Source organism: Podarcis filfolensis, assembly GCF_964270895.1.
Source record: "Podarcis filfolensis genome assembly, chromosome: 6".
Taxonomy (NCBI): domain Eukaryota; kingdom Metazoa; phylum Chordata; class Lepidosauria; order Squamata; family Lacertidae; genus Podarcis; species Podarcis filfolensis.
Window position 1 is genome coordinate 65,666,375 of NC_139609.1, and position 26,386 is coordinate 65,692,760.

At 43.1% G+C, this 26,386-nt stretch overlaps 1 protein-coding gene across 5 annotated transcripts in view; it reads right to left on the minus strand.

Annotated features, from left to right (window-relative positions):
• The window catches only part of SYT6 (synaptotagmin 6), a 137,883-nt gene that overhangs the window by 81,037 nt on the left and 30,460 nt on the right, over positions 1–26,386 (minus strand). The window contains exon 1 of one of the 5 annotated variants that reach the window (XM_083617482.1): positions 6,840–6,936. The exons of the other annotated variants lie outside the window; for them this stretch is intronic. Within the exon in view, the coding sequence (XP_083473608.1) occupies positions 6,840–6,918 (79 nt within the window). The 5' untranslated portion in view covers positions 6,919–6,936. Of the gene's footprint in view, positions 1–6,839; positions 6,937–26,386 lie in introns of those variants that run through there. 5 annotated transcript variants of the gene reach the window in all.

Consider the following 26,386-nt stretch of genomic DNA (forward strand, 5'->3'; position numbering starts at 1 on the left):
TTCCCTACCAGGACTGCTCCATTTGATCACAGGTTTCATTTAGGAACGAGCTATAATTAAAATATTAGCACTGAGTATTGAAGAAAGCAATAGAAGACATGACATGAACTTAAATTGTCATCTTAATGAACATAAAAGCCAAATTTCTTCATTACCGTAAAGAAGTGACAATAGATCTGGTTGGATTGCTTGGTTTTGATCTGAGATCTGGCAGGATCAGTAACACAATCCATGTGTTACAAGCCAGCTTGGAGAGGGCTTGTTTTTCAGTTCTGGCTCAGAGCACAGTCTTGGCATAATCCAGTTTTATGAACAATTTACCATTAGCAGAAGCTAGATAGAGAAATGTCAGATTACGCTTTGCACCAGTCCTTTTGGTTCATCTACTGGAGAAGAACATGTATCCCCATTGTTCAGTCAAACACCCAGGGTGCCAGCTGTTTTCTGAGTATTTTCATGACTAGCTAGAAATGAAAAGATGGAAGTTGATGGGTACTTTTGTGGCTGAAGACTTGCACCAGCTGTTGCTTTCTTCCGTTAGACCCATATAAATGCCCCTATTCGAATACAAGTCCCTTCATCTGCACCACAGCCTGGGGCCACCTCAATGAGAGGATGTCTTTTTGTTGCCTCACTTAATAATGAATAAGACTGCATAAGATAAACAGTGGAGGTTCCCCAAGAGACTTGGCTAATTGCATTCTCGGCATAGCACAGGCACCACTTTCTGCTGCATGGAGAGCTAAGCCCTGGAAGGGTTCCCAATGTTCTCAGTTATCAAATACAGCTTCAGTAGAACTTGGATGACTTGAAAGAGCAGCCTGATCCTCCCTGTGTTTTGCTCTGCAAAAAAGTTACTGGGAAGGGGGAAATGTTTTCCTCTGCCAGAAGTCTATGGCTCTGAGATCTAATGCCAGAGGAAAAAATTATACATATGCACATTAATATTAGTGTCAACCAAGGAGTTTTCCCTCTCCCCATCCCCTCAATGTGTGTCCCCAGAAAGCATCTATATTCTTATTACAATTAGTCATGTAAATAGTGACACACAAAAACAACCCCAGAAGTCTGAAGGGGTAAACAATGCTAGGCATTTGCTGCTGATGCAGACATCAGCACCTGGGGCTGAGCAACTATTTCAGCCTATAAGGGAACATGTAGGGTTTACTGACTGTGTCTTCCCAAGGCTCATCCCTATGGGCTGGATTCCTGACAGGAGTTCTCTTTCCATCATTTACACAAAACTCAATAGGCCAGGAGCAAGCCAGACAGCACTGCATCAAATTGGCAAGTTAACTGAAAGCGAAAAATGGCCATCTTAATGGCATTTGTTGTGCAAGAGATGATTACTAACACAGGTCAGCGCTGGTTAGCACTCCCTTATGTGCAATCTAATGTGGAACAGATTATCTGCCTTGCAACATATGGGAATCTGCCGCGATACCGTAGACGTGTGTCTGCAGAGGGGGCACTCATGTTACAGATCAGCTCTCAGATTAGGAACTAGGGCAAAAGCAGGCAAGTCTATGAGCCTTCTTCCACATGAACACCGATGGTAGCCCCTGGACTCATATGCTGGTGCACCTTCCACAATTGTCCCCATCCACCATGTAGTAAGGGAGAGAGGCTACCACTTGCACAGATGGACACTGTTTCATAGCTGCCAACCCCCCCAAACAAACCATGTGCTGGTGTGCCCAGAGGACCCCATCATGAAAACTGCACCACTCTTTCTGCACCTCTCAAGCATGTTACTTTCTCAGCAACCAATCAATGCTTCACCCCATCCAAGTGCCCCTGCTTTAAAGCTAGATGGTGCCGACTTTATTACAGAGCTGGACCATCCATGGAGGCGTCACATCAGCCTCTGAGTGTGCAAAATCCTCACAAACCCCTGCTCTAGAGGCTTGTTTGTCTTTTCCTGCAGCATGTGGAACAGCCCCCTTTCCTGAATCACCTTGATGCATCTCACCAAACACCCTTCTTGTCCCCTAGACGTACTGATGTTCATGGCCCCCATTCTCTCCTGGCAGCACACTATAATTTTAGATGACTGCAGGCTGCAGTTCTGTGAGTTTTAAATTTGTACACACAGTAATTGCACTTGATCACATTCATGCTCTCTCTTTACTACCAGTCCCTTTCATTTGTTTAGCTTTTGCACTGCATCACATGTTTTCAGCGGGGATCTTCTGTTTTAATGCAATCTCATAAAATGACATAGACACTGATGATGCTATTTGAATAATTAATAGTAATTTGATCACATTACCCATTCTAGCTGCAATCATTCTATCTAGCTATACATTCTTGATCTTGCTGAATTCATGGTCTTGGCCAATGTTCTATAGCATCAAACTACAAGCAATTCATAACAAATGATTTAATGTGCCTCTTCTCTCTTTGGTCAATTAAACCTGAAGTGCAACTGATCTGAGGGCCCCTACAAAATATGTGAAATAGGGATTCTCTAGGTCTATGAGGATTTGACACAAAGAGATACTGTACCCACTTGTGCTTATATTAACACGCTAATTTGCTTGCAGACATTATGTAACATTTCCTTAAATGCCTCTTCCTTTCCTTGTTTCGACTTCTTTTTCTCCTAGATTAGTCACCACCTTTTGGAATGCAGATTACTCTAGTTGTCCATTGGATCTCCAGCCTTTATAAAGTTTGGTAGATAGAGCTTCCTGGGAGAAGATTTGGATCAGACTATGGTGTTGGGAGTTGGGTAACCGTCCCCCCCCCCCCCCCGTTTTCTCAGTGAAAATCACCTCTCCTCTTTAAATTGCTATTTGCTCCATTATAGGAAATATATGTGTAATGTACATAGTTGTGCATGTAAGTTTTCTTTAATGGAACACATGGCAAATGGGAGGGCGTTTACTGTACTAAGAAATCTGGGGGGACGGGATGTTAAAGGATTAATCTCCCACCCCAGCACTGCAGTCCTAGTCCACATCAAGTTCTAAAATTGCTGTTTGTCAAAAGACAAGAAACTGATTATTTGCTCACAGATGTTCATTATATCATTTAGTTTGTTCCTGGCATGTAATAGGCATTTTGGCCCTAACTAGTGGGGGGGGGAGTCATAGATAAGTGAGTTTCCAAATACTCTGCAGTTTCAGAATGAGGAACAAGGTACAGATTGTTTCCATTGCAGAAAATGGAAAGTAGACGTTCTGAGCACTCGCTCAGAATACATCACTCCAAAAGAAGTTGCTGCGCTGCATGAAACATTTTGCTAAGCCTTTTCTATTTATGCCATAGAATTACGTAGCATGTCGAAAGGTGCTAGCTTGCACATTATACCTTTAATGAAAAACCTTCAGAAATGATCCATTGAGGCCTCAGCGAACCGTGGTGCTGATAAGAGATGGATCTCAGCCTCTGCTGCCCATTTATGTACCAGCATTGGCAGCAGTCTGGACAGGATTTAGGGGCCCTCTTATGCATGAACTCCTGATTTCCGTCTGGCACTCCTCATAAAACATGAGAAGATCAGGAGCTAACAGAAAAAGTGCCTGTCTCAGAAGAACGCTCATTTATAACAAGATGATATTAAATTATCTGGCACTTAACTTGTCTTTTCAAACTTATGGCTGCTTTCAAATGTCCTCATAAAGAAGGAGGCAACCCGATGTAGAAGACCCAGCGTCCTGCCCGATACTCTACATGTTGAGGAAAGCTATCTCTTTCACTTTCTCCAAGTAGGAGTCCTTATAGCAGACTTAGAGCAAACAAATTATCTAAGGTTTCCATATTGAAATGGAAGTATTATCGTCATTATTAATAAATCCTCCTCCCCCATCCATTTTAGCTTGATTGTAAGCCTGAGATCAGAGAGTGACTTACTAGTGATCCTGTAAGGCACTCTGGGAGTCTTCTTGACAAATGAGAGGGGTAAAAATAAAAAAATAAAAAATGCAGTACATGCATGCATAATCATTAAACACCTAAATAAAAACTAGAAGTCGTTCAATACATACATTTTAATATTAAGCTTGTAGAGTTATTTCTCATCTTTAGGCACATCTGTATGTGAGTAGGCACATGGTAGGGGGACAGTGAAGGCAAGCATGCTGAACTTTATACCCTGTTCTGTTCTGATTACCCTCCAAATGCTGGAAGGAGATCTTCTGCCATGGGATGATTTCTGCAGTCATAGAGACTCCCTGCACATTTTAGAATCCTGAAAAAAAATCATAGGTGTGAAGGAGTTTCCCTGCTTCACAGGTTTCCCCTTGTCCCACCTTGGGAGTTCAGAGTTCTCATCCCTGCCCAGCCACTGACACCTGTTGATTCACAAACCGCATGCCTGAAAGTGGCTAAAATGCATCTGAGTAAACACATATAGGATCATACTTTAAGAATAGTTCTAAGTGAGTTAAGAATCACATGGAGCAGTAGAGCAGGACTGTTCCCACTGCCCCCACTGTTAGACATGAGCTGTGATTCCTACATTGCAAAGGGTTGGATCCATAGCTGTCAATTTTCCCTTTTCTTGCGAGGAATCCTATTCGGAATAAGGGAATTTCCCTTAAAAAATGGAAATGTTGACAGCTATGGTTGGATCAGATGACCCTTTAGGTCCCTTCCAATTCTATAATTCTCTGTTTCTATTACTCACTCCTGTCCCTACATTCAGGGTGAATGTCTGCAGAGGGGAGCTTGCTGTACATACATAGGTTCCTCCGCCCCCTTACTGCAGAACCCCCAATAGCAAGTCTTAATTGTGTGAACACACAAATCAGGCTAAAACTGAATTTCAGACGTCCCCTTCCCCACATTTATTGCAGCCAAATTAGTGAAACACGGGATTCTTGTCTTATACATACTCATATCATTGGTCCATCTAGCTCAGTATTCCCTACACTGACTGGCAGCGGCAGTCCAAGATTTCAGGCAGGGTTCTTGACCAGTCCTACTTGAAGATGCAGGGAACCTTCGACATGCACAGGAAACGCTCTAGCACTGAGCTATGGTCCCTCCCTAAGCAAATAACTATTTAAAAAAAAAAAAAACATTTCTAGAACAATATAAACCATGAGCAGTAGCAGACAAAATGCTAACTGTTAGGGTTACGGTTCATTTTCACTGGTTTGACTTATTGCCAGTGGCGTAGCGTGGGTTGTCAGCACCGGGGCAAGGCAAGTAATTTGTGCCCCCTAACCCATGGATTTGCGCCCCCTAACCCGTGGATTTGCCCTAACCCCAGATGTTGCGCCTGGTGCGGCCGGCCCCCCCTGCACCCCCCACGCTACGCCACTGCTTATTGCACCATTCCTGTGCAAGCCATGGCAAAGAAGACCTCTGCTCTACAGCAAGGATGTTCACTGCCTGCTTTGGATCACACTCACAAGCGTCTCTCTATTATTAAACTAGCTGGTTCTACGTTTTTGTCCCTCAAAGAGCACAGAGAGATGTGCCAATGGTTTAATTCTTAAAATCCAGAAAGCACAATGATATTGAACGAATGGCTGAATACATGGTGAAGCAATCACCATGCACCAAAATATCTTGCTCCATCCAGTTTGTCACATTACCAGACTACTGCAAAAGTTTCCGGGAGTTGAAAATGGTAAAATATCAGCCCACAAATTGTACACACACATACAGAGTTCCCATTTTTCTTTCCCAGCTGCCCTGCTTCAATCCTTATTCAGTCCTCATTGGGCTGGGGTGGGGGGTGGATTTTCATACATCTGCAAACCCTGGGGTTCTCCCAACCTTCCAGATACTCCCCTCTTCCTCCTCCGTGGCTTCGTTTTGACTCTAATCCCTGTCAGCACTTGCCACCTGAGCTGGCTATTCAGTACGATTGATACAACTGGATCATTGCTTTGAAGCTCAGCCCACATTTGTTCAAGTCACATGCTGTTTCAGGGCTGTGTGCTCAGCGCACAAGAAGGACATGACCAGGATCATGACAGTGCATTGATGTTACAGAACTTCCATTAAGTGGGACCTGCGCATGGCTAGGAAGCAGTGCCTGGTAGATCAGCTTACAGAGTGGCAATTTGCAAACACCCCAAGCTAAGCTGGTTTCATTGACCTTGCTGGGAGTGTAGAGTTGTAGTCTAATGCAACTCACAAGCGCTTTCAGAAACTGAACTGCAGGATAATGCAATTAAAAATTGGCACTAATGAGGCAAGACTCCTCCTGGCAGAGCATATGCTAATTATGGAGATGCAGAAACCATTCAAGCAATGTGATCTGAATCTATCGCTTCCTGATTCTCAGCAAGCTCCCTTATGTCATCACTTCCTGGGGAGGAGACAGGTGGGAGTATTTCTACATGAAAATTCACAGCTTCCTTCATATTCCCCCCCCCCCCTCTTTGCAATGACAGTAAATTATTAATTAAAAGCAAATGTCTTATCTGCCTCATTGGCATTTAATAACCAAGGAAGCAGGAATGTGCAAACTCCAGGGTTGTCTCAGCAATTCATCATCAGAAGCTTATCTCATTTGGTTAGCACTATGTCTTTCTTCAGGCAGCTGGGAGGAGGGAAAACAATGCACCTATTTTATAAATAGAGAAAATTATTTTACCAACTCTCAATTAAAAAAAAAGATAAACAGTGAAAAGACAGAAGCTGTAAATGCAAATGTAAAGATACAGCATTCTAATGTTCCTATGTAGGCAAAACACAACACAATACAATGCACCAGGAACCCAAGGATTCTCAAGAAATCCTGTATGTATATATACACAAACACAACAAACACAATTTGCTGTCCCTTATAGCTGAATTGTTAAGAAAAGGCTTGGGGGTGGGGAACACAAATAAGTTACACAATCCTGATATCTGGAACATTCCCCATTCCTTACCTGATCCCAGGACTCCACGTTTGCATTTATTTTGCTTCTCCACTATATACAACAGATTTGTTTTAGGTTTCCCTTCCATGGAAAGTATCTTCTGACAGTGTGGTTATTCCTTCTTGACTAAGCATACTGAAAGTACCTTACAGTTTGTCCACCCCCACCCCACCCCGCTTCATGCAATTATCCTAAAATGGACACAGAACGAACTAGACTCTGATTTAGAGCCATCTGCATGACTATGCAAGTGTGGGAGAAAACTGAGGAGATATTAATTAATTAGTGTTTTATTTAGAATGACTGTCGCATGCATTTAGAATACGACACATGTAAACTCTCCGGGACTATGAGGACTTCCTGGTACCCATCTGTACAATATATTTAAAGCAGTATAACACCACTTTAAAGGCTTCCCCACAAAATCCAGGGAACTGTAGTATGTGAAAGGTGCTGAGAGTTGTTGGGATACCCCGTTTCCCTCATAGAGCTGCAATTTCCAGAGTTTCCTGGGAAGAAGTTTTGATTCTCACACCCAAAACAGACCCAACAATGATAGAAGGCTTTAGCTCTAGATGGGGAACAGCAGCCACATAATGGGGTTTGCAAATAACTTAATGTGAAATGATGCTTGTCTTGTAACGCAAGTGTTAAGAGCATTTGCAGACACCAAGCTGGGAGGGGTAACTGATGCTGCAGCAGATAGAATCAGAATTCAATGTGACCTTAACAGATTGGAGAAGTTGGATGCTAAATAACCTCCAAATGTTGCAACCCCTTGATCATTTCAGTTATGCGTTTCATAACCTGATTCAACTCCACAATATCCTTTTGGAGGTGAGTTAACTTGAGCTGTTCTTCACCTCAGGTAGTAAAATGTCTTGGGCCACCCCCAGCACAGTTGGTTTGGTCTTCACCAAATACCTTTGAGCAAGTAGGCAACGTAGCATCCCTCACAGGACATGGTAAGGAGAATAATGAGATGAACTCAGGTATGCTGTCCTGAGCTCTCGGGAGGGGAGGAGGATGCAAACCTCATTATAAATATTATGCCAACAACAACAACAGTGCACAGTCAGTTCATGTGAAGCAACTCCCTAGATGACTGGCAGCCCCTGTTTAGAATTAGATTTATTCCCCTGCTTTTGAGATGGGCCATTTAGCTTATGCAGCAGAAGTTCGCTGTGAGGTAATTAAAATGTGAAAGCTTCAAGTTTTAATCCTCTCCTGTCGATTGTGCAACCAGAGTTTATAAAAGTTACATGAGAACTACAGAAATCCAGAAACCGGCAAGAAATAACAACAGCATACAAAATGAGGGAGAGGGGGGTTTCTGTTACTTCTCTGCACTGCCACCCCCCGCCCCCCGTGCCTTTATGCAGACAGAAAGGAGGAGAGAGAATCCAAGCCCTTGGCAGAGTCAGGTAACATCCCGAGGCTTCTGCTAAATGAGTGTTCTGCACTCTTGTGCAGCAGGAAGTTGAGTTATATTGTTATCAAAACAATGAGGAGGAAGCTGACAGGCAGCGCCATCATCTGGACCACTTGTATGAATGAAGTCAGGCAGGTGGAGGCTCTCTAAGGGCAGACTGAGGTTGTTGGGGCAGAGCCTCATTTGCACAGACAGAACAGCCTCAAACTGTTTCTAAAGCAGTTCATAAGTTTTCAGTGTGGTTCAGTTCTAAGCAGGGGAAACCTGGCAATTGAAGGGACCTTGAAGGACCCTCTTGACATTACTAGTGTGTTTTCACATTTTTAACAGGTCTGAGAAGCTGGGATCATGTTACAAGTGAAGAATCCATTGCGGCCATTTAAAATTGTTAAGGTGGTATCTAGTGTTCCTGTCCCTCTAACATAGCTTTTATCAGTCTTGGATCCTGAGATATTGTTGGATCCAGTGCTATTTTTCTAGAAAAAGAGGTGCCGGAACTCACCATGAAGGCCTCCCTTGTTCTCATAATGGCAATGGTGCCCACCAGAGAGGTCAACTGAGTTCCAGTAAGTTCTGGCAGAAAAAAGCCCTGGTTGGACCAAAACTCCTATCATCCTTGACCACTGATCCTGCCAGCTAGTAATGATGGGAGTTGTAGTCCAACAACTTATGAGGACTCAAGATTGAGAAAGGCTGCTCTAGCAAAAGAGACTTCTGCTTACAGAAAAAAAAACTTCCTTCTCTCTCCTGCAGCCCTCTGCACACCCTCCAAATCAGCTGGGTGGGGTGGGGTGGAGGACCCTCTAGAGCAGATTGGGGTGGTGGTGGAGGAGGAAATGTACTGTTGGGCAAGTGGTGTTCTTCTTGTGGAACATTGGGTACAACCCTATGTATGGTTTTGCCCTGAGTGACAGTCTACAAAATGAAGCTCCTAAGACAGTGTTTGGGTCTAATAGTTACTACAAAAGTCTGTTCCCTTCACATTTAAATTGCAAGGGATTTTTCTCTGAAAGCTCTGCAGTGAAACTACTGAAGCAAAAGACACACACACACAAAGCAAAAGGAGGGGGACAAAGAACAGTTTGGAGGCGTAGTGCTCTAAAACAAGAAGCAATTTGATACTGTGCTCAGGGAAAAGAACCGCCTTTGTTCGGTCTGTCAAGATGTCCTCTCTTATCATGGAGTGTTCCAAGGTTTGTGAGAGCAGCTCATTAATGAAAGGCTCCATTTTGTTTCATCTTGGATGGAAATGCATGAGGAGAATATGGTGTAATTAAAATTCAGTTTCTCCCTCCCTTGGCGATTTGAGGCAGCTATCCGAATCTGAGTTACCAATAGAGATAATTAGCAGAACCCAAACACAGAACGAATAAATGCCATGGACAAAGCTGTATTTTTGATGGGCTATTTGCCACTAGACAATACCATGCTAATTATGGCAACATTGACTTTTATTACTCAGTAGCAGTGTTCTCAGCCATTAAGGAGATTCATGGATAACTCTGACCCCACTGTGGACAGTTCTGTTTTAATATATCAAAAGGTTCTTTCCCTCCAGAGATAAATTGGGCAGTTCTTACAATATTGTAGTAACTGGAGGTCACTCCAGTCATATATTGGATTTAAAGCAAGGACACAGTGAGCCCTTCAAGGAAATAGGCAGAAAGCAAAAGTCTACACCCTGTTTTTCTGACTTGTTCTGCAGAAAGGAGAGAGAGAGAATGGAAGGGGGGATCTTTTAGATCAAGGAAATCATTACTTGTCTTGTTGTTGTTTAGTCGTTTAGTTGTGTCCGACTCTTCGTGACCCCATGGACCAGAGCACACCAGGCACTTCTGTCTTCCACTGCCTCCCGCAGTTTGGTCATACTCAGGCTGGTAGCTTCGAGAACACTATCCAACCATCTCGTCCTCTGTTGTCCCCTTCTCCTTGTGCCCTCCATCTTTCCCAACATCAGGGTCTTTTCCAGGGAGTCTTCTCTTCTCATGAGGTGGCCAAAGTATTGGAGCCTCAGCTTCACGATCTGTCCTTCCAGTGAGCACTCAGGGCTGATTTCCTTAAGAATGGAGAGGTTTGATCTTCTTGCAGTCCATGGGACTCTCAAGAGTCTCCTCCAGCACCATAATTCAAAAGCATCAATTCTTCGGCGATCAGCCTTCTTTATGGTCCAGCTTTCACTTCCATACTGGGAAAACCATAGCTTTTACTATACGTACCTTTGTTGGCAAAGTGATGTCTCTACTTTTTAAGATGCTTACTTGTCTTGCAAGTGGCCTAATGAACAACGGAAACAACAACAAGGCAATACCTGGGGAGGGGCCATAGCCCAGTGTTTTTGCCTACAGAAGGTCCTTGGTTTAATCCCCAGCATCTCCAGGAAGGATTGGCAATGATCTCACTCTGAAAGCCCAGAGAGTTGCTGTTAAGTTGGTGTAGACAATATTGAGTTGGATGAACCAATGTTCTGACCCATAAGGCAGCTTCCTTCGTTCCTACCATTAGGGTGGCCATGGAGCCTACTTTGCAGAGGAAAGTCCTCTGTATGAAATACTGTCCAGGACAAGTCCATATTAAAGGTAAAGAACCATAAGAAGTGAGACCAGGGTCATTGAAGTTGCACACGAATGGTTAGCATTTGGGCAGCTGATTGAGGCACTCCTCGCCACTGAAGGGACCCGAGTTTCCAGTGTCAGCTTTAAATGGAGTGCTACCCCGAAACTATATGTCTGTTCCTTCAGAGGGAGAGCCATTCTTTCCAGAACAGGCTGTCTCCCTAATTACTGGACCAAAGAACCACAACTCAATGGTACTTCAACCTTATTGGGATTTATTTTCCCTTCATTTTCTCTCATGCAGCCCATCATTGGATCCAGGCACCAGTCCAGCACCAATGCAGCCTCTTCGGATTCAGATAGACTGGTACAACTGAGTGTACCAGCATATTGATGACACCATTCTCCAAATCTCTGCATGGCACCTCCCAACGTTTTAATATTGATGTCATAGGAACAAGATGGAACCCAGCAGGACCACACAGCAGAAGTGTCATGGGGCCAAGCAGAAGACCCCAATGATATTTCCTGGCAGTCACTCTGCAGATAGATGATATGTATTGTATTTCAGTCTTAAGTAATTATTTCTAAATTTGTGTCTATACATATGTATCAGCATATGCAGATTTTATGCAAATTGGTGCCTTCTTTGGGAGGGGTGTGTGTGCATAAGTGGCCACACCAGATGTACTTGGCAGCTTCATTTAACATCCACATTCATGTGGAGAAACAGATCAAAACCGCTTTAGATCAAGGGGGAGACCAATAGATTTTGCCCTTTTTATTGCAAAAAAAAAAAAGCCCAAGGAACATGACAGACATTTGCTTTAAAAATCCCAGTATCTGTTAGCAAATCTGAAACATCCCAAAACTTGCTGATCAACTGCAAACTTGACAGGTTGATTTTAGCACTGGGCCAAAGTATTTGATCCAGCAATTTGTGTTAAAAAACACAAAACAGTTGGGAAATGGCCCCTAATGATTAGATTCTTCTTCAGGGAGGTGTAAATTACAAGATCTTTTATATCACCTTTAACAGGAGGTGGCTGACATTCTTTTCTTCTTGTTGTCTCTCTCTTTTTTTACAGACAAAAAGCCTTCTTGCTGCTCATTTCAGTGATGTCTAAAACTTCAGTGTTGCCTCTGATTCTAATAACATTGTCTAGTTTTTTCAGTGGCTTTCTCAGAGAAGCCTAAAATATAAAAGCCACTTCTTGGAAGAGATCACAGCTCAGAGGTGCAGTAAATGTGTATGCTTCCTGTCCTGGCCATAGGAGACAATACTGGGCTAGACTTGATAAAATGCAGTTTCATATATGCTAGGGTTGCCATATTTCAGAAAGTGAAATTCCAGACACAAAAGTTGTTGAGGTGGAATTTTATATGAAATCTCAAAAAATATATATTAATATATATTAATTTAAAATGAAATTCACCAAAATCTACATTTCCAACATGGGCTGCCATGCATCTGGATTTTCCCGGACATTTCAGCAATTTTTGCCCAGACACTGTTTCAAATCCTGGGTATGTCCAGGAAATTCTGGACGTATGGCAACCCTAATGTTGTTGCTTCAATGTGGCCATTTTGCATGGTATACCAAACTCCAGAGTTCTTTGTTTCATTTAGCAGAGAGCCTGAACCACTTTAGAAAAATAATAATGTCAGATGTGGACAGAGGTTGCAGACAGCGAAAAGGCATATATATTTCACTCACAGTTCCTGGCAATTTTTAAAAAGGAAATAGGTCAGGAAGCAAATTGGGAAAGGGCTCTCGCTTCCTCAGTGAGACATTATGTCATTTTGTGTGCACTAATGGAGGAATACAGAATAGCAGCTCAGCTTTTTGTAGCTACTGTGCAGCATAAATTTGCCCAACATGCATATATTTCATTCTTATGGGTCAAACTAGATATGACATAAATTCCATGCATGCAGTAAACATGCACATTTTAAAAAATTATGCAAATAGCAGCCTAGTAATAGTGGGTGGTAGGGAGTTTAACTCTCCCCCCCACCACCACCATAGTAAACACCTCCCTGAAGCTGCTATTTGCATTTCACGGGAAACTCCCATTGATACCAATAGAAACTTTGAGATGTAACTGCAGAGAGTCCAGTTTTCCCTTCTCTTCAGCCCTATGGTTCAGAGACTTCTGAGGTTTCCCATGATAGCTGTTTACAAAATAACGTGCCCTAAAATGCAAATTGTTACATGGCTTTCATTCTTCTCCTCTTCCATGTCAAGGAAGAAAAGTGGAAGCATATCATAGAATCATAGACTCATAGAATTGTAGGGCCATATATTCCAACCCCCTGCAATGCAGGAATCTCAGCTAAAGCATCCATGACAGATGACCATCCAACCTCTGCTTAAAAACCTCCAACAAAGGAGACTCCACCACCTTCAAGGGGAATCCATTCTACTGTCAAACAGCTCTTACCAGCAAAAAGTTCTTCCTCATGTTTAGTAGGAATCTCCTGTCTTGTAACTTGAAGCCGTTGATTCAGGTCCTACCCTCTGGAGCAGGGGAAAACAAGCTTGCTCTATCTTCCATGTGACAGCACTTGAGATATTTGAAGATGGCTATAATATCTCCTCTCATTTTCCTCTTTTCCAGACTAAACAAGCCCAGTTCCCTCAACCATTCCTCATAAGGTATGGTTTCCAGACCCTTGGTCATCTTGGTTGCCCTCCTCTGCACACGTTCCAGCATGTCAGTAAATTGTGGCACTCAGAACTGAACACATTACTCCAGATGGGGTCTGACCAAGGCAGAAAGACAGTGGTACTATTACTACCTGAGACACTATACTTCTGATGATGAAGCCTAGAATAGCATTAGGGTTTCTTTCTTTCTTTGCTTTAGCATCATACTATCAACTCATGTTAAGCTAGATAGCTAGATCCTTTTTACATGTGCTACTGGTAAGCCAGTATTTATGCAGCTGGTTATTCCTGCCTAAGTGTAGAAGCTTACATGCTGTGATCCAGTCACAATACAGTGGTACCTCGGTTTTTGAATGCCTCCGTAGTTGAACTCAAACGTCAAAAACCCAGAAGTAAGTGCCTCGGGTTTCAAACGCACCTTGAAAGTCAAACAGGAAACACGGCTTCCGTTTTGAGGCTTGCGTTCTGAGGCTTCTGCTTTTGGTTTTTGGTTTTCGAATGTTTTGGAACTCGAACGGACTTCCGGAATGGATTATGTTCGAAAACTGAGGTACCACTGTAATCTATACTATGGTTTAGTACTGATTGTACTGAACCTGGCCACAGTGACTAATAGAAAATAACTTCAAGAACTGCTTGTATTGCGACTCAGCTCTTAGTAGACAAATTGTAGATAACAACAACAAAATTTTCAGTTGTGGAATAGGTAAGGAAAATCTGATGTGTAGTGCTTATTTGAACATCACTCTTTCTACTTCTGGAAACATTTATGACAGGGTTCTATGGGACCTGGTATTAGTACATAGCAGCGGCAACAACAACATCATTTTACTGCATGGTTGGTTACTCAAGATACACAGCACAAAATCAGAATGCAACATATCAGTTCCATTCCAGACGTTTTTTGTGTATGTGGATGTGCCATTTATGATGTCTTGATGTAGTTAGGGAAAGGTTTCCCCTATTTCCAGAGGCATTACTATCAGCCTCACTGGGTGCAGTAATGAACCCGAAATTGCCAGGCCAAGGGCTTAATTAAAAAGCCACCTCTTAAAAGTTTAATTTGCCGGTAAAGCAGGAATCCATCGATGGCAGTGTTTCCCAGAATACAAAGCTTCTACTTCAAAGGCAGGGATGAATTGGAGGATATTTTTCGAGAGTAATTATATAAGATTAGGGAATCAAAAACATCTCATTATTGCAGTCTGAGCAGGGAAGGCTGGCTGCTTGCTACAAAGAACTCCATGGGAGTCAGCAGCAGGCTCTCCCCAGCCTTGTCCCACTGCCCAGAAGCATGGGAAAGTTCACCCATAAATGCAAATTAGCCCCCAGCTCTGTCATTACAAGGGATGCTTTCATATGATGCATGATTCATGGAATCTCTCTTGAAGTCCTCCACATATGGCAGCACTGAAATAAACTTCACGAGAAGTTTCAGAACTTTCCTTTGGTGTACAAAAGGGTATCCATTATTCATTGCTCCCAGCTAAGGCTGAATGTTAATTGATTCATTCTACTGGCTATTTGTCCAGGTGCACAATTTATTATTTGCAATTATTCTACTTAATTAACTCCATTCTTCCAATCTCCAGGCATACATCTTGTAACCCAATTGAACTGGCACCCCACAAAAAAGCAAATAGTGAAAGTAAACACTCCTCATTAAAAACAGAAGAGAAAAAAGACCCGTGATCAAAAGCTTTAGTGCAAGCACCACATCATTGTACCAGCAATAGGGTATGCGTATGTATATACATGCCACACAATCCATAAAAGTGAACAGTCCCTTGTATCGGGGGCAGGGACTTTCTCAGCCTGAGGTCTGCATTGCCTCATGTACAACCTTCCAGGGACCTCCTGCCAGCAGCAGGTGCAATTTGCGTCAAAATTAGGCAGAGGTATGGATACAACTCTTCCCTTTGCACAGCAGATTGTGTTCCACCCATGCAAAACTGAGAGGTTTCTACACCCCACCCCACGTCTCTCTTTCCTCCATCCAAGCAAGAAAGAGGCATGACCACACAGTTGAAAGACACATTCTAGACAGGCAAAAGCACTTGAGGAGTATCCAGAGGTGGGTGGGTGAAGGGGGTGGTCTGAGGAGATGGCATCGTCTGGTGAGGGGCAGAATCTAAAGCTAATCCTGAAGGCTGGATAGAGACACCTGAAGAGCTTCATGTGCAGGCCTGTGGTTCCTCTCTCCTGCCTTACAACAGGCACTGACTCCAGGGAGCTGAGCCATTTGGGCCCCCTCAATCATTTATTTTGTTTAGGAGGCCACTCCCCTAATTGTTGAGGCCAAACATGGAGCCAAGTGTGGAGCATAGCTAGGACATTATGCAACATTGTGTGTGCAATGTCAGGACGTTGTGTTGGGCCTCCTCAATGTTCTTCAGAAGGTGGTGTCTCTGGGCCTTAAATAGATTGGGGAAGAAGGGGAGACTCCTCTCTCCATATATCACACCATATATCCCTTTGCCTTTCTGTGTTGGGACAGTCCTAAAATGCTAAACATTATTTATTAGCTACTCCCCTATGTCACTGGGTGATTTTCAACAAAAGCAAATAGATTAAAAAATACATAAAATCAGCAAAAAACCAAAAACACAATGCTTTAAAGCACACACAACAATTATGAGCAAGAAATACCAGTGGTCCACCTTTTCTTTGCTGATGGCATCAGAGAGGCAGGGAAGGCTAATGTCTTAGTGACAGTTCTGTGTTTATTAGGAAGGCTCCATGTTCATCTCTGGTGAATGGTCATCTCTGACCATTGGCCATGCTGGCTGGGCTTGATGGGAGTTGGAAAGCAACAGCAACTGAAGTGTCACAGGTTCCCTGTTCCAAAGGCTTGTCTCAAATAACAGGGCTGGGAAAGATTTGCCATTGCCTAACAGAATTACAGGATATACATTGTCTCCATTCCTGTTCTGGCAGTGAACTGGCCAACGCTGGTCCTTTGTAGGAAATTAAGCTGAACATTGTAACTTAGCTTTGCCATATGGCACTTGTCCCCAGTCACTTGCAAGCAGTACAGCAATTCATTACTTTATACTAAATACAAGCCAAGAAGCAAAACTGGCATATTTGTACAGTTAAGGATGTAAACACAGAATGAATGGAGACTCCCATTTGTTTACATTGAGCAATAAACTGTGGCAATAAAAGCACCTTGTCAGTCCTGGTAAAACCCAGAGTTTGAAGACAAGGATAGCTAACATGAGCTCTCTGTGTGTTCCCAGGAAAGTTGGACACACCACAAAGTTGAGAAGCTGCAACCTCTCAGATGGCAGAACATGAGGAGCTTGTGTAAGCAGCTTCAAGCTTTCTCAAGGAAGAGTGGGACAGAAATGTTGCTGTCATATATGCACAATCTTAAGGTATATCAAGGGCAGCCTTCGCCATCCTGGTGGCCTCCTGATGTTGTTGGACTACAACTCCTATAATCAAAGGCCAGCTGGCTGATGGGAGTTGTAGTCCAACAACATCTGGATGGCATGAGTTTAGTGACGGCAGATTTAGGGAATATGCCAGAAAACCATCACATGCAAAACATCACATGGGTATCAAAGATGGAGAATGCACCCAGCTTAGAGGTATATCCTGCTGTGTTTTATGCAACCTCCATTTGCAAAGAACCAGCAATAAAATAACTGCCACACCTAAACATACTGATTACCACATTCCCAAAATATAGAGAGCCCTGCCAGGAGAGATTTAGCAGACAAACTGAGGGCTAGATTCCACTGTTCTACCTCCACTATCGGTGGTAGTATGGTACTAATACAGTCGTACCTTGGTTTCTGAACAGCTCAATTCTTGTACGTTTTGGCTCCGGTTTGCGAACTAATTTTGGAAGCCAAACGTCTGATGGGGCGTCTGCAGCTTCTGATTGGCTGCAAGAGCTTCCTGCATCCAATCAGAAGCCACGCTTTGGTTTCCAAATGTTTTGGAAGTTGAACAGACTTCCAGAATGGATTCCATTTGACTTCCAAAGTACAACTGTACCTATTTCTGGAAACTGCAGGAGGGAAGAGTGCTGTTGCCCTCAGGTTCTGTTTGCTGGCTTCCCATTGACATATTGTTGACCATTCTGAGAACAGGATGCTGGACCAGATGAGTCACTGGCCTGATCCAGCAGACTCTTCTTATGTTCTTAAACTAGGCATTACATTATCTCCATCATTTCATTGAATGTGCATGGGTTTGTTTTGGTTTTTTTTGCTTTTAAAAAATCCAAATAGCATCAGCAGGGGAAGCTGACAATAATTATTAAGATCATAGCAGGTGTGGAAGGGGGAATTTAACTTCAGTTCTGAAAAAAATCTCTCCTCTGAAGGTGCTCCTTTTCCTGGGGGTGAAATTCCAGTTGGCAGCAATTCAGGATTCCTCACCCCCCCCAAATACCAGCATTTTCCCTGAGGACCGCGGTAGAGGAGGAAAGAGTTACATCTCCATTCCATATCTTCTGTGATTCCAGTAATTATTATTCCCCACCCCCACAATACACACATACCAACTATAGTGTTTACATTTAAAACAACAACACTACACTGTAAATGCAAAGATGCATTTATAATGTCGTTTCTAGTTTGGCCCTCTAAAGTACTCAAAAAGTCCCTCATAATAGGAAAGAGAGCGCAGATTCTCCGCAATGTGTTAGTCACTAAAGCGTAGCTATAAGGAGCTTTTGAAATTGTCTCCTGTCACCCAACCAACCCTCGCTATTGTGCTGTGTTGTTTCCAAAAATGGCTGTACTCGGAAAGGTTAATGCAGCTTTCCTAATAGTGCATTACTAATAGAGTGAATTAAAAAGCAATAAACAGTGCTGTTCTTAGGAAAATCCTTGGAGCCTGGATAAATTCATATATGTATATGGATGGATGGGTTTATATAACCGCGTTCCCACACAAAGGAAATGCAGTAACGGAGAAAGCAAACATTTGTCATGCCTTTAACAGTGACCAAGCCTAAGGAAACGGCTTGCATCGGGTAACAATTCAGCAGCTTCATCAGGTGGAGAGAAGAATGATGGACCCACAGTCTTCCCCCCAGCCTGGGTGCCCTCCAGTTGTTCCAGAATACAGCTCCCATCAGCGTGGTCTGAAATATCTGGAGGGCACCAGGTTGGGGAAAGCGATACCATGGATTCAAAGGGCTGGAAATCAGAGAGGAATCTGGTGGGCATGAGGCCAAATGTGACCACTAGAATGAGGAACTAGTCAGAATTTGGGGACCTGGTCACTGGTGGATTGGAAGGGGAAGGGCAGCCAGCTGATGCAGAGGGGAATGGCCAAACTGAGTGAGACAAGCTGTGGTGCATGATGGGCTGTCAGGTTCAGGAGGATTTTAAAGTGCCCAAATGCCTAACAGCAGCTCTGTTTGTAAAGCCGCTTCTGAAAGCTCAGGTTTTTATCATAGCTGCTGCTTCATCCCAACACATGCTGATGTCATCCTTGAAGACACACAATTAAAGGCACACCCTGTACTCTTAATGCAGCAAGCAAGACAAAAAGGGCAATGCAAGGAGATGGATGAGGCACTTTTATTTTATTTTTCTGCAGCACTGCTTTTGTCTGGCCCATCCATGGGGCACAATTTGTCCGAGCTAGGACCTTCTTCTCATAAAGCCCCTCGTGTCATTAAGACACGGCGCATGATGGATTTACGAGTCTGTGTGTCTGCCTCTAAATTACAGAAGCAAAGTATGTGGGTATCTTTGTGATGCCCTTAAGGAAGACACTGTTCTTGAATCAGTATCATCTGCACTACAAGACTGTATCTGCAAAGGGCTTTTTCTTCTTCTTTGTCATCTGCTTAAACATAGAACAAATGCAGTTTTGAGACCAGCAGTCTCACTCTTTTGAAACATAGTCTGGCTAATTAACATTCTATGGCTTTTTTTAATGTGTTGGCGGGAGGGGGCATTATTGGTTTACTTTTGCTTTATGATGTATCTTGTATTCTCATTTTGGATTTTTCTGTTGTAAACCGTCCTGGGATCTTCAGATTAAGGGCAGTATACAAATTAATAATAACAAGGGACTCAGGTGGTGCTGTGGGTTAAACCACAGAGCCTAGGGCTTGCCGATCAGAAGGTCGGCGGTTTGAATCCCCGCAACGGGGTGAACTCCCATTGCTTAGTCCCTGCTCCTGCCAACCTAGCAGTTTGAAAGCACATCAAAGTGCAAGTAGATAAATAGGTACCACTCCGGCAGGAAGGTAAACGGCATTTCTGTGCGCTGCTCTGATTCACCAGAAGCAGCTTAGTCATGCTGGCCACATGACCTGGAAGCTGTATGCCGGCTCCCTTGGCCAATAAAGCGAGATGAGCGCTGCAACCCCAGAGTCATCCGCGACCGGACCTAACAGTCAGGGGCCCCTTTACCTTTACCTAATAATAATAATAATAATAATAATAATAATAATAATAGTTTTCAAATGAGAGGAGGCAGAAACAAAGACTTCTTATATGGAGTCAGACATTGGCACCTCTGGCTCAGTTTTGCATACCCTGATTTTGCATACCCTTTCCAGAGTTTCAGTCAGGGCAACAGCCCTACATGTAGATCCTAGGGGTTGAGCTTGGGACCATCTGCAAGCTGATGAGCAGTGGCCCTGTCCTAAACCAGTCAAGTGGTTTTTGGCTTGCTTGAGTCCCCTACAATCTCCATTTTCTGCCATGTACCTGCCTATTGCTGGTGTGACAATTGGGGCTGCATGGTAGGATCTGTGTGGGGATGGGACAGATTCACAGCAAGGGGCTGGACAGGGTTAGAGGCCTTCTCGTTCCCTTCAATGACTGTGATTCTATGCCCTCCTCTGGTGACTAGATTTACTATGAGGACAAATTCACCTGCCTCATATAGTGTTAGGCCTTTGGCCCAGCACCTTGCAGAAGTGTCACATCGACTTGTTCCATAATCACAAATGCTGCTGCATTCACATCTCTCTGGTTTCTGAGCTGATAACTAAGGGACCAAATTGTTCTCTGAGTTGGGGAGGGGACAGATTTGGCCCATGGGCAAACAGCTATTGATTCCTGCTCTGTGTCTCTAAAAAGGATGGGACTATTGCTTGCCTATACATGAAATTAAGAGTTGTACATTCAGGGAGGAGTCAAAAGGAGGCAACATGTGTGGAACATGAAGATGCATACAGACACTTAGCAGCTGGAGTAGATGCGGTGAAGCATCTGTCTTCTCTTCACTCAAGTAACTCTTGGCAAGAGAGAGATTTGGAGGAACAGATGGAAATTCTGGATTGTTGGAGAAAAGATGTGCACTGGGGAAATTAGCAAACAGGTGGCATTTGGAGGACTCTTCTAGTCCAACATATGGAGACTATCACAGTCTATTAGCATCCCAGCCAACATCATCCATAGATCAGCAAAGATCCAAGAGACATCTCCTGGCACATCCTAGGCAGCACTGTGATGGACAGACCTTGGGTCATCCCCCTGGAGACCCTGCAGCCAATCAGGACTGGGCGGAATGTCAAGTAACCCAGAGGGAACAGAGAGTTAAATAAGGAACCTGACAGTCTGGGCTTGGAAAGGGCTTGGAAAGGGGATTAGCTGTGTGGTTAGGGAGTTGTTAGAAAGGGCAAACCAGATTATTTCCTTCAGGGGAAGGAAAAGATCCTGGAATTGGGGTGGAAGTCTTCTACTGGCTTCTTAGCACAAATAGCCATTCTTGGAGGAAACAATTTACAGTATTTAGAAAGAGGTTTAAAGCGAAAGTGATAAATAAAGTTCTTAATTACTTTTGTAGAAGCTATTTTGATTGCAACAAAGTGTTGTGACTTATCGGAGTAACCAGTAAGCTTTAACCCTCTTTGAGTGTGTATTACTAAAACTTTGTTTTTGTTTCCAATCCAATGTGCCTTATTTTTACTTTGTTTTTAAAGGGATAAGCAGTCACAATTAACATGAGTAAACAGTACCACAAACAGAGAGCTCGGACCTCTTAAGTCAGGTTGGGTGTTAAGCATCCAAAACCTGGTCACATTATTACCACAGTCACCTTTATTGAGGACATTTGCCACAAGCACAAGCCATGCATGCAAAGGGAACTTCAAGAAAATGGAGCACAGATTTTTATTCCTAACAAACTTTACAAAAAAGAAAGACTCAAACAAAGCATCAAGCTTAAAGTAATAACAGAAGTAGTCATAAAAGCAGGAAGAATAAAATTACAAGATAATAGAAAGCTTTCAAAATACAGTGGTACCTCTAGTTACGAACTTAATTCTTAACCTGAAACTGTTATTAACTAGAGGCGCACTTTCGCTGATGGGGCCTCTTGTTGCCGCTGCGCTGCTAGCACACAATTTCCGTTCTCATCTCGAGGTAACTCTTCCAGGTTAGTGGAGTTTGTAACCTGAAGCGTTTGTAACCTGAGGCGTTTGTAACTCGATGTACCACTGTACAGCTTTCAAAAGAAAGAGTGAGGTTCCAACTCACAAAGCAACTCCCAAGCCTAGCCCTGCTTGCTGCCCTTTTCATTCTTTCTCACCTAGATGCAGCTATTGCAACCAGCTCATCCCTGCGAAGCACTCAGCAGAGCACTAAAGTGGCCATCTGGTTTTCATCTTCAAAGGAACTTACCTGACCAGTTCCCCAACCTCCCCCAAACTCATATCAACACAAAATGTTTATATTGGGAGTACTGTGCACTAAAACTGACCCAATTTTAATGATTACTTGAATAAAAAAAATTCAAACCGATGCAGAAATGAGGTAAACTGAACATAAGATCAGAAAAATGAGAAGCCTGAATTGAAAGATCCATACATCTCTAACCTGCCTTTGCACAAGCATAGAGGTTGTTATGAACTTTCTTTTCTCCCCTCCTGATAGCTCCTCCCCAAAATTATGATAGGAAGCATGTCAGTTCTGTTCACAAGGCCATCCAGGCTACAAATGTTTCAACTTTAAACTTTATGTAAGTCCAGCAGAAGGCCATCTGGCATGGCAAATCTGACATGGTGGCAACTTCGTAGAACCACTAGCACTGACTTGTTATACAGCTCTGGGAAATGTCGAGAACCGGGATCAATATATTCCTACTTAACTTTCATGGTGGTTTATTCAAGTATGTGATTAAACATTATCTAAGAGCTGAGCCAAAAATACTAAGTTTTTCATTGCTCTTTTTAGTGGTGCTGAAAAATACCTCCCCTTTACAGCACTCATTGAAAAAACATTTCCTTGTTTATATTTCTCTCACTTGCCATTACCTTCAATTGCTTTCACTTGGCATTGTTTGCTTGGGATGCTATCACATGGCCAAATCTGACTATATAGGACTGTGGTGGGGTACCATCAGGGCCAGTTCACCTATGAAGCTGGGTGAGGAAGCCTCATCAGGCAGCAGATCAGGACACCTAAGGGGGGGGCGGCAAATCTGCTACCTGCTGCCTCTGCTGTCCCTTCCTCCTATACTGCCGCCATCTCCTCTCATTCCAAAGCTGATCTCCACTTTCCCCTTTTGTTCCTAGGCTGATCTTCACTCTCCCCTTTGATTTCCAGACTCTGATCTTCACTTTCCCCTTTCATACTGATGCTGATCTTCATTCACCTCTCTCATCTCAACTGGCAGCAGGGATACCGTTTTGTGCTTTGCTACCTCAGGCTTGAGTAGCTTGAGGTGGGAGGAGAAGGAGTAGCTACCTAGGGAAACAATTCTTATTTTATTTTTTAAAAGATACATACTAGCATGATCTGTGTGCTTTTAAAAGCTCCACTGGCTGTGAACTTTGTGGCTGTGGACTATTTCTGAACAGTTTCTTTCGTTCTCATGATTTGCTGACTTATTTTATCCCAAGACCACGTCACACTTCCATCTTATTTTGAGATTAATGCCTTTATTGGAAAGCATCATGTACAAAAGCCCACCTAAATATCTCCATCCATGTATGTCAACACAGCCATGCTGCTATGCTCTGCAAAGAATCTATGCCTCTGGGACTGGAATACATTTTATGAAAGACTGAATATGGCTTTACTCCTGAAGTCTGTAGGTGGAGAATCTTGAATTTAGCATGTGAGTCACATGCCTAAAGCACTGAGGAGAAAGTGTGTGAACCACTGGAAAAGCCACAGTTTGCAAATTCATAGCTTAATGAGTATTAAGGTCAGGGCATTTAGAAAATTTCATTAGTCTAGCTTTCTGCCTAGCAAAGGCTGGCAGAATCCCCCCAGAAAGCCCTGCACCAGGTTCCAACATATTCTTAAGAAGTCCTGGGTGGCTTTTAAATAGGAGACTTAAAATGTACTTTTAATTCCCTTTTTGGAATTCACAGCATTATACAGAGTATCATTACCATCATCATTGAAAGAATAAAGAAAGGAATTGCTAGGGAGTTGGAACTGGGAAGGCAGCACCCGGAACAACTCATCCAGTATGGCAGGTGAGGCAGAACCAGACCAACCAATGGTCTCCCAGCAGGAGCATCACTGCCACATACTTGGACAAGGAGGGATGGGAGGGCAGCAAGGTCAGAGTTGCACAGGTGCAGCAGCGGAACCAATCTAGTTTCTAATAGTGCTTCTTTTATTTGGTATCATTCTAATACAAGAATTAGGTCACTGAAGAAATGTAATAAACTCAGGGAGCAAAGCAAACAAAAGGGATTATAATGCAGCACATCCGTGAAACTCAATGTCACAAGATGGTGGCATTTAATGTATTCTACTGCTGTGCCAAACATTTCTCCTATCATCATCATCGTCATCATTTTTATTTTACCATTCTCCATCAATTAATAAGTAAGAAATTTCATTTGAAATTATCAAAAAAGAAGGATTTTGGGGGTGAAATTCTTATGGATGAAATGAAGAGGTGTGTGTGTGTGTGTGTGTGTGTGTGTGTGTGTACACCTTACTTTCAAGGTGGCTGAGGGGTTTTCGTCACTGTTCTTTCATTGTAGACACATTGTCTCTCTGCTGATCTGTGCTCCACAGCTTTTGTGGGTATCCACACTTCAGTTAAAGCCCAGGGGAAGACATCTTAAGTCTTCTCATGGGCTCTTTTTCAGATCAGGAGGTGCAGACATCCAGGGAGGCTACAGAGTGCAGGAAAAATGTTTAATGGAAAGGAAAACATGCAGGCTACCCTGAGCCATCTCACAACTACTGTAAGGCAAGCTCAAAACTCCACACACACTGAAACAATAAAGAAATCCTGAAGCACCTTGATAATGAAGTAGAAAAATGGAGGCCATTTTTACCAGGGATGGAAACATTCAAGAAACTGAAGGCAGGATCTATGCAGCATTAATATATTTTGGTTCAAAATTCATGGAGAATGGGAACAACGGTGACTTTTGACCAAACAAGCAGGAAAACATATACATTATCATGATTATGACACAGCCAGTATTTTTTAAAAAAATGCATACTCTATCATTGTGACATTCTCTTATAGATTTTCCTCTTGCATCATCCATAACTGGATGCACTCCCTCCCCCCAAAAAACGTAAGAGCACAGCTTGGGGGCTGCTTCTGGCTTTAAGAAGGTGCCTTTTATCAGCTTCATTGCCAGGACTGCCTTTTATTAGCTTCTGCTAATTCATTAGGTGCTTCCCTAAGTAGCGGCGGAAAGACCCTGCTACAGGTATTCATCCCCTGGGCACATCCAGACTGGACTACCATAATATGTTATACGCAAGGCTGCCTTCCAAGATGGTTTGAACCTCTGGTTGGTGCAAACTGCAGCTGCTTCATTGCTTGTGGAGTCTAAGTGACCAGAGTACATAACGACAATTCTGTGTGGTTGGTGATTACCTTTTGAAGCCCTAAACAGGATATTTCAAAGACTACCTGCAACTACCTCCTTGGGCCCTAAGAGATGATAGATTGATAGATAGATAGATAGATAGATAGATAGATATAGATGATAGATAGATAGATAGATATAGATAGATAGATAGATAGATGATAGATAGATAGATGATAGATGATAGGTGATAGATAGATAGATGATAGATAGATGATGATAGATAGATAGATAGATGATAGATAGATAGATAGATAGATAGATGATAGATAGATAGATAGATATCTTACTATATAATATTGTTATAAGGAAACAAGTTTGCATGACCTTTGCTACAAAGCCACAGGAACTGCAGCGTGACACAGCAGGTGGAGCTACTAAGCAGGCAGACTAGCAGTGCCAATGAGCAAGCCTTACCCTTTTCCCCATGTCACACCCCCACACACACACCTGCATGCAGACACAAAAGGGCAAGGGAACCCCAGAGTCCAAATGGGCAGGTGTCCTAGCAGTTTGGTGGCCTGCAGGCTTTCATTTACTCCCCGTGACTATCATTGTCACTGCTGCCCACAGTGTGCCACAAACTCCCCCCCCCACACACACTCTCAATTCATCCCGATCACAATATCCCACTCGTGGAGGAGAGGGGACTGATGAGGAGCAAGTGTTTTTCCTTTGCCCCCTGCCACTGCCCATTTCCTTCTGTTAGCAGCATGGAGAGGAGAGAAAATGAGTGGCAGTGGCTGTGCAAACTTAGGACTGATCTGTGAGGGTTGTGGGTGAGGGAGTTTGGAGCAAACTGTGGGGGATGAAGGTTGGCAATGGGGTGGGGGTAGCAGGGGTTGAAGGAGCTGGGAAGGGATGTGGAGGTTTAGATGAGATATAAAGGGTTTGCAAGTGGTTTAGGGGTTGGCAATAATGTGGGAGGTTTGGCAGGCTTGTTGAGCAACATGAGCAGGGGTGGCAGCCGTGTGTGTACTTGCATGTGTGTAGATATACGCAGATAGATATAAGTATATAGCTACAGATGAAAAATGTGGATTGAAGGGGTTGTTTGTCTTGCAAGGTGGCACAAAAGCATTTTAAATAAATAATGGAAAGAAATAAAATAAGAACAG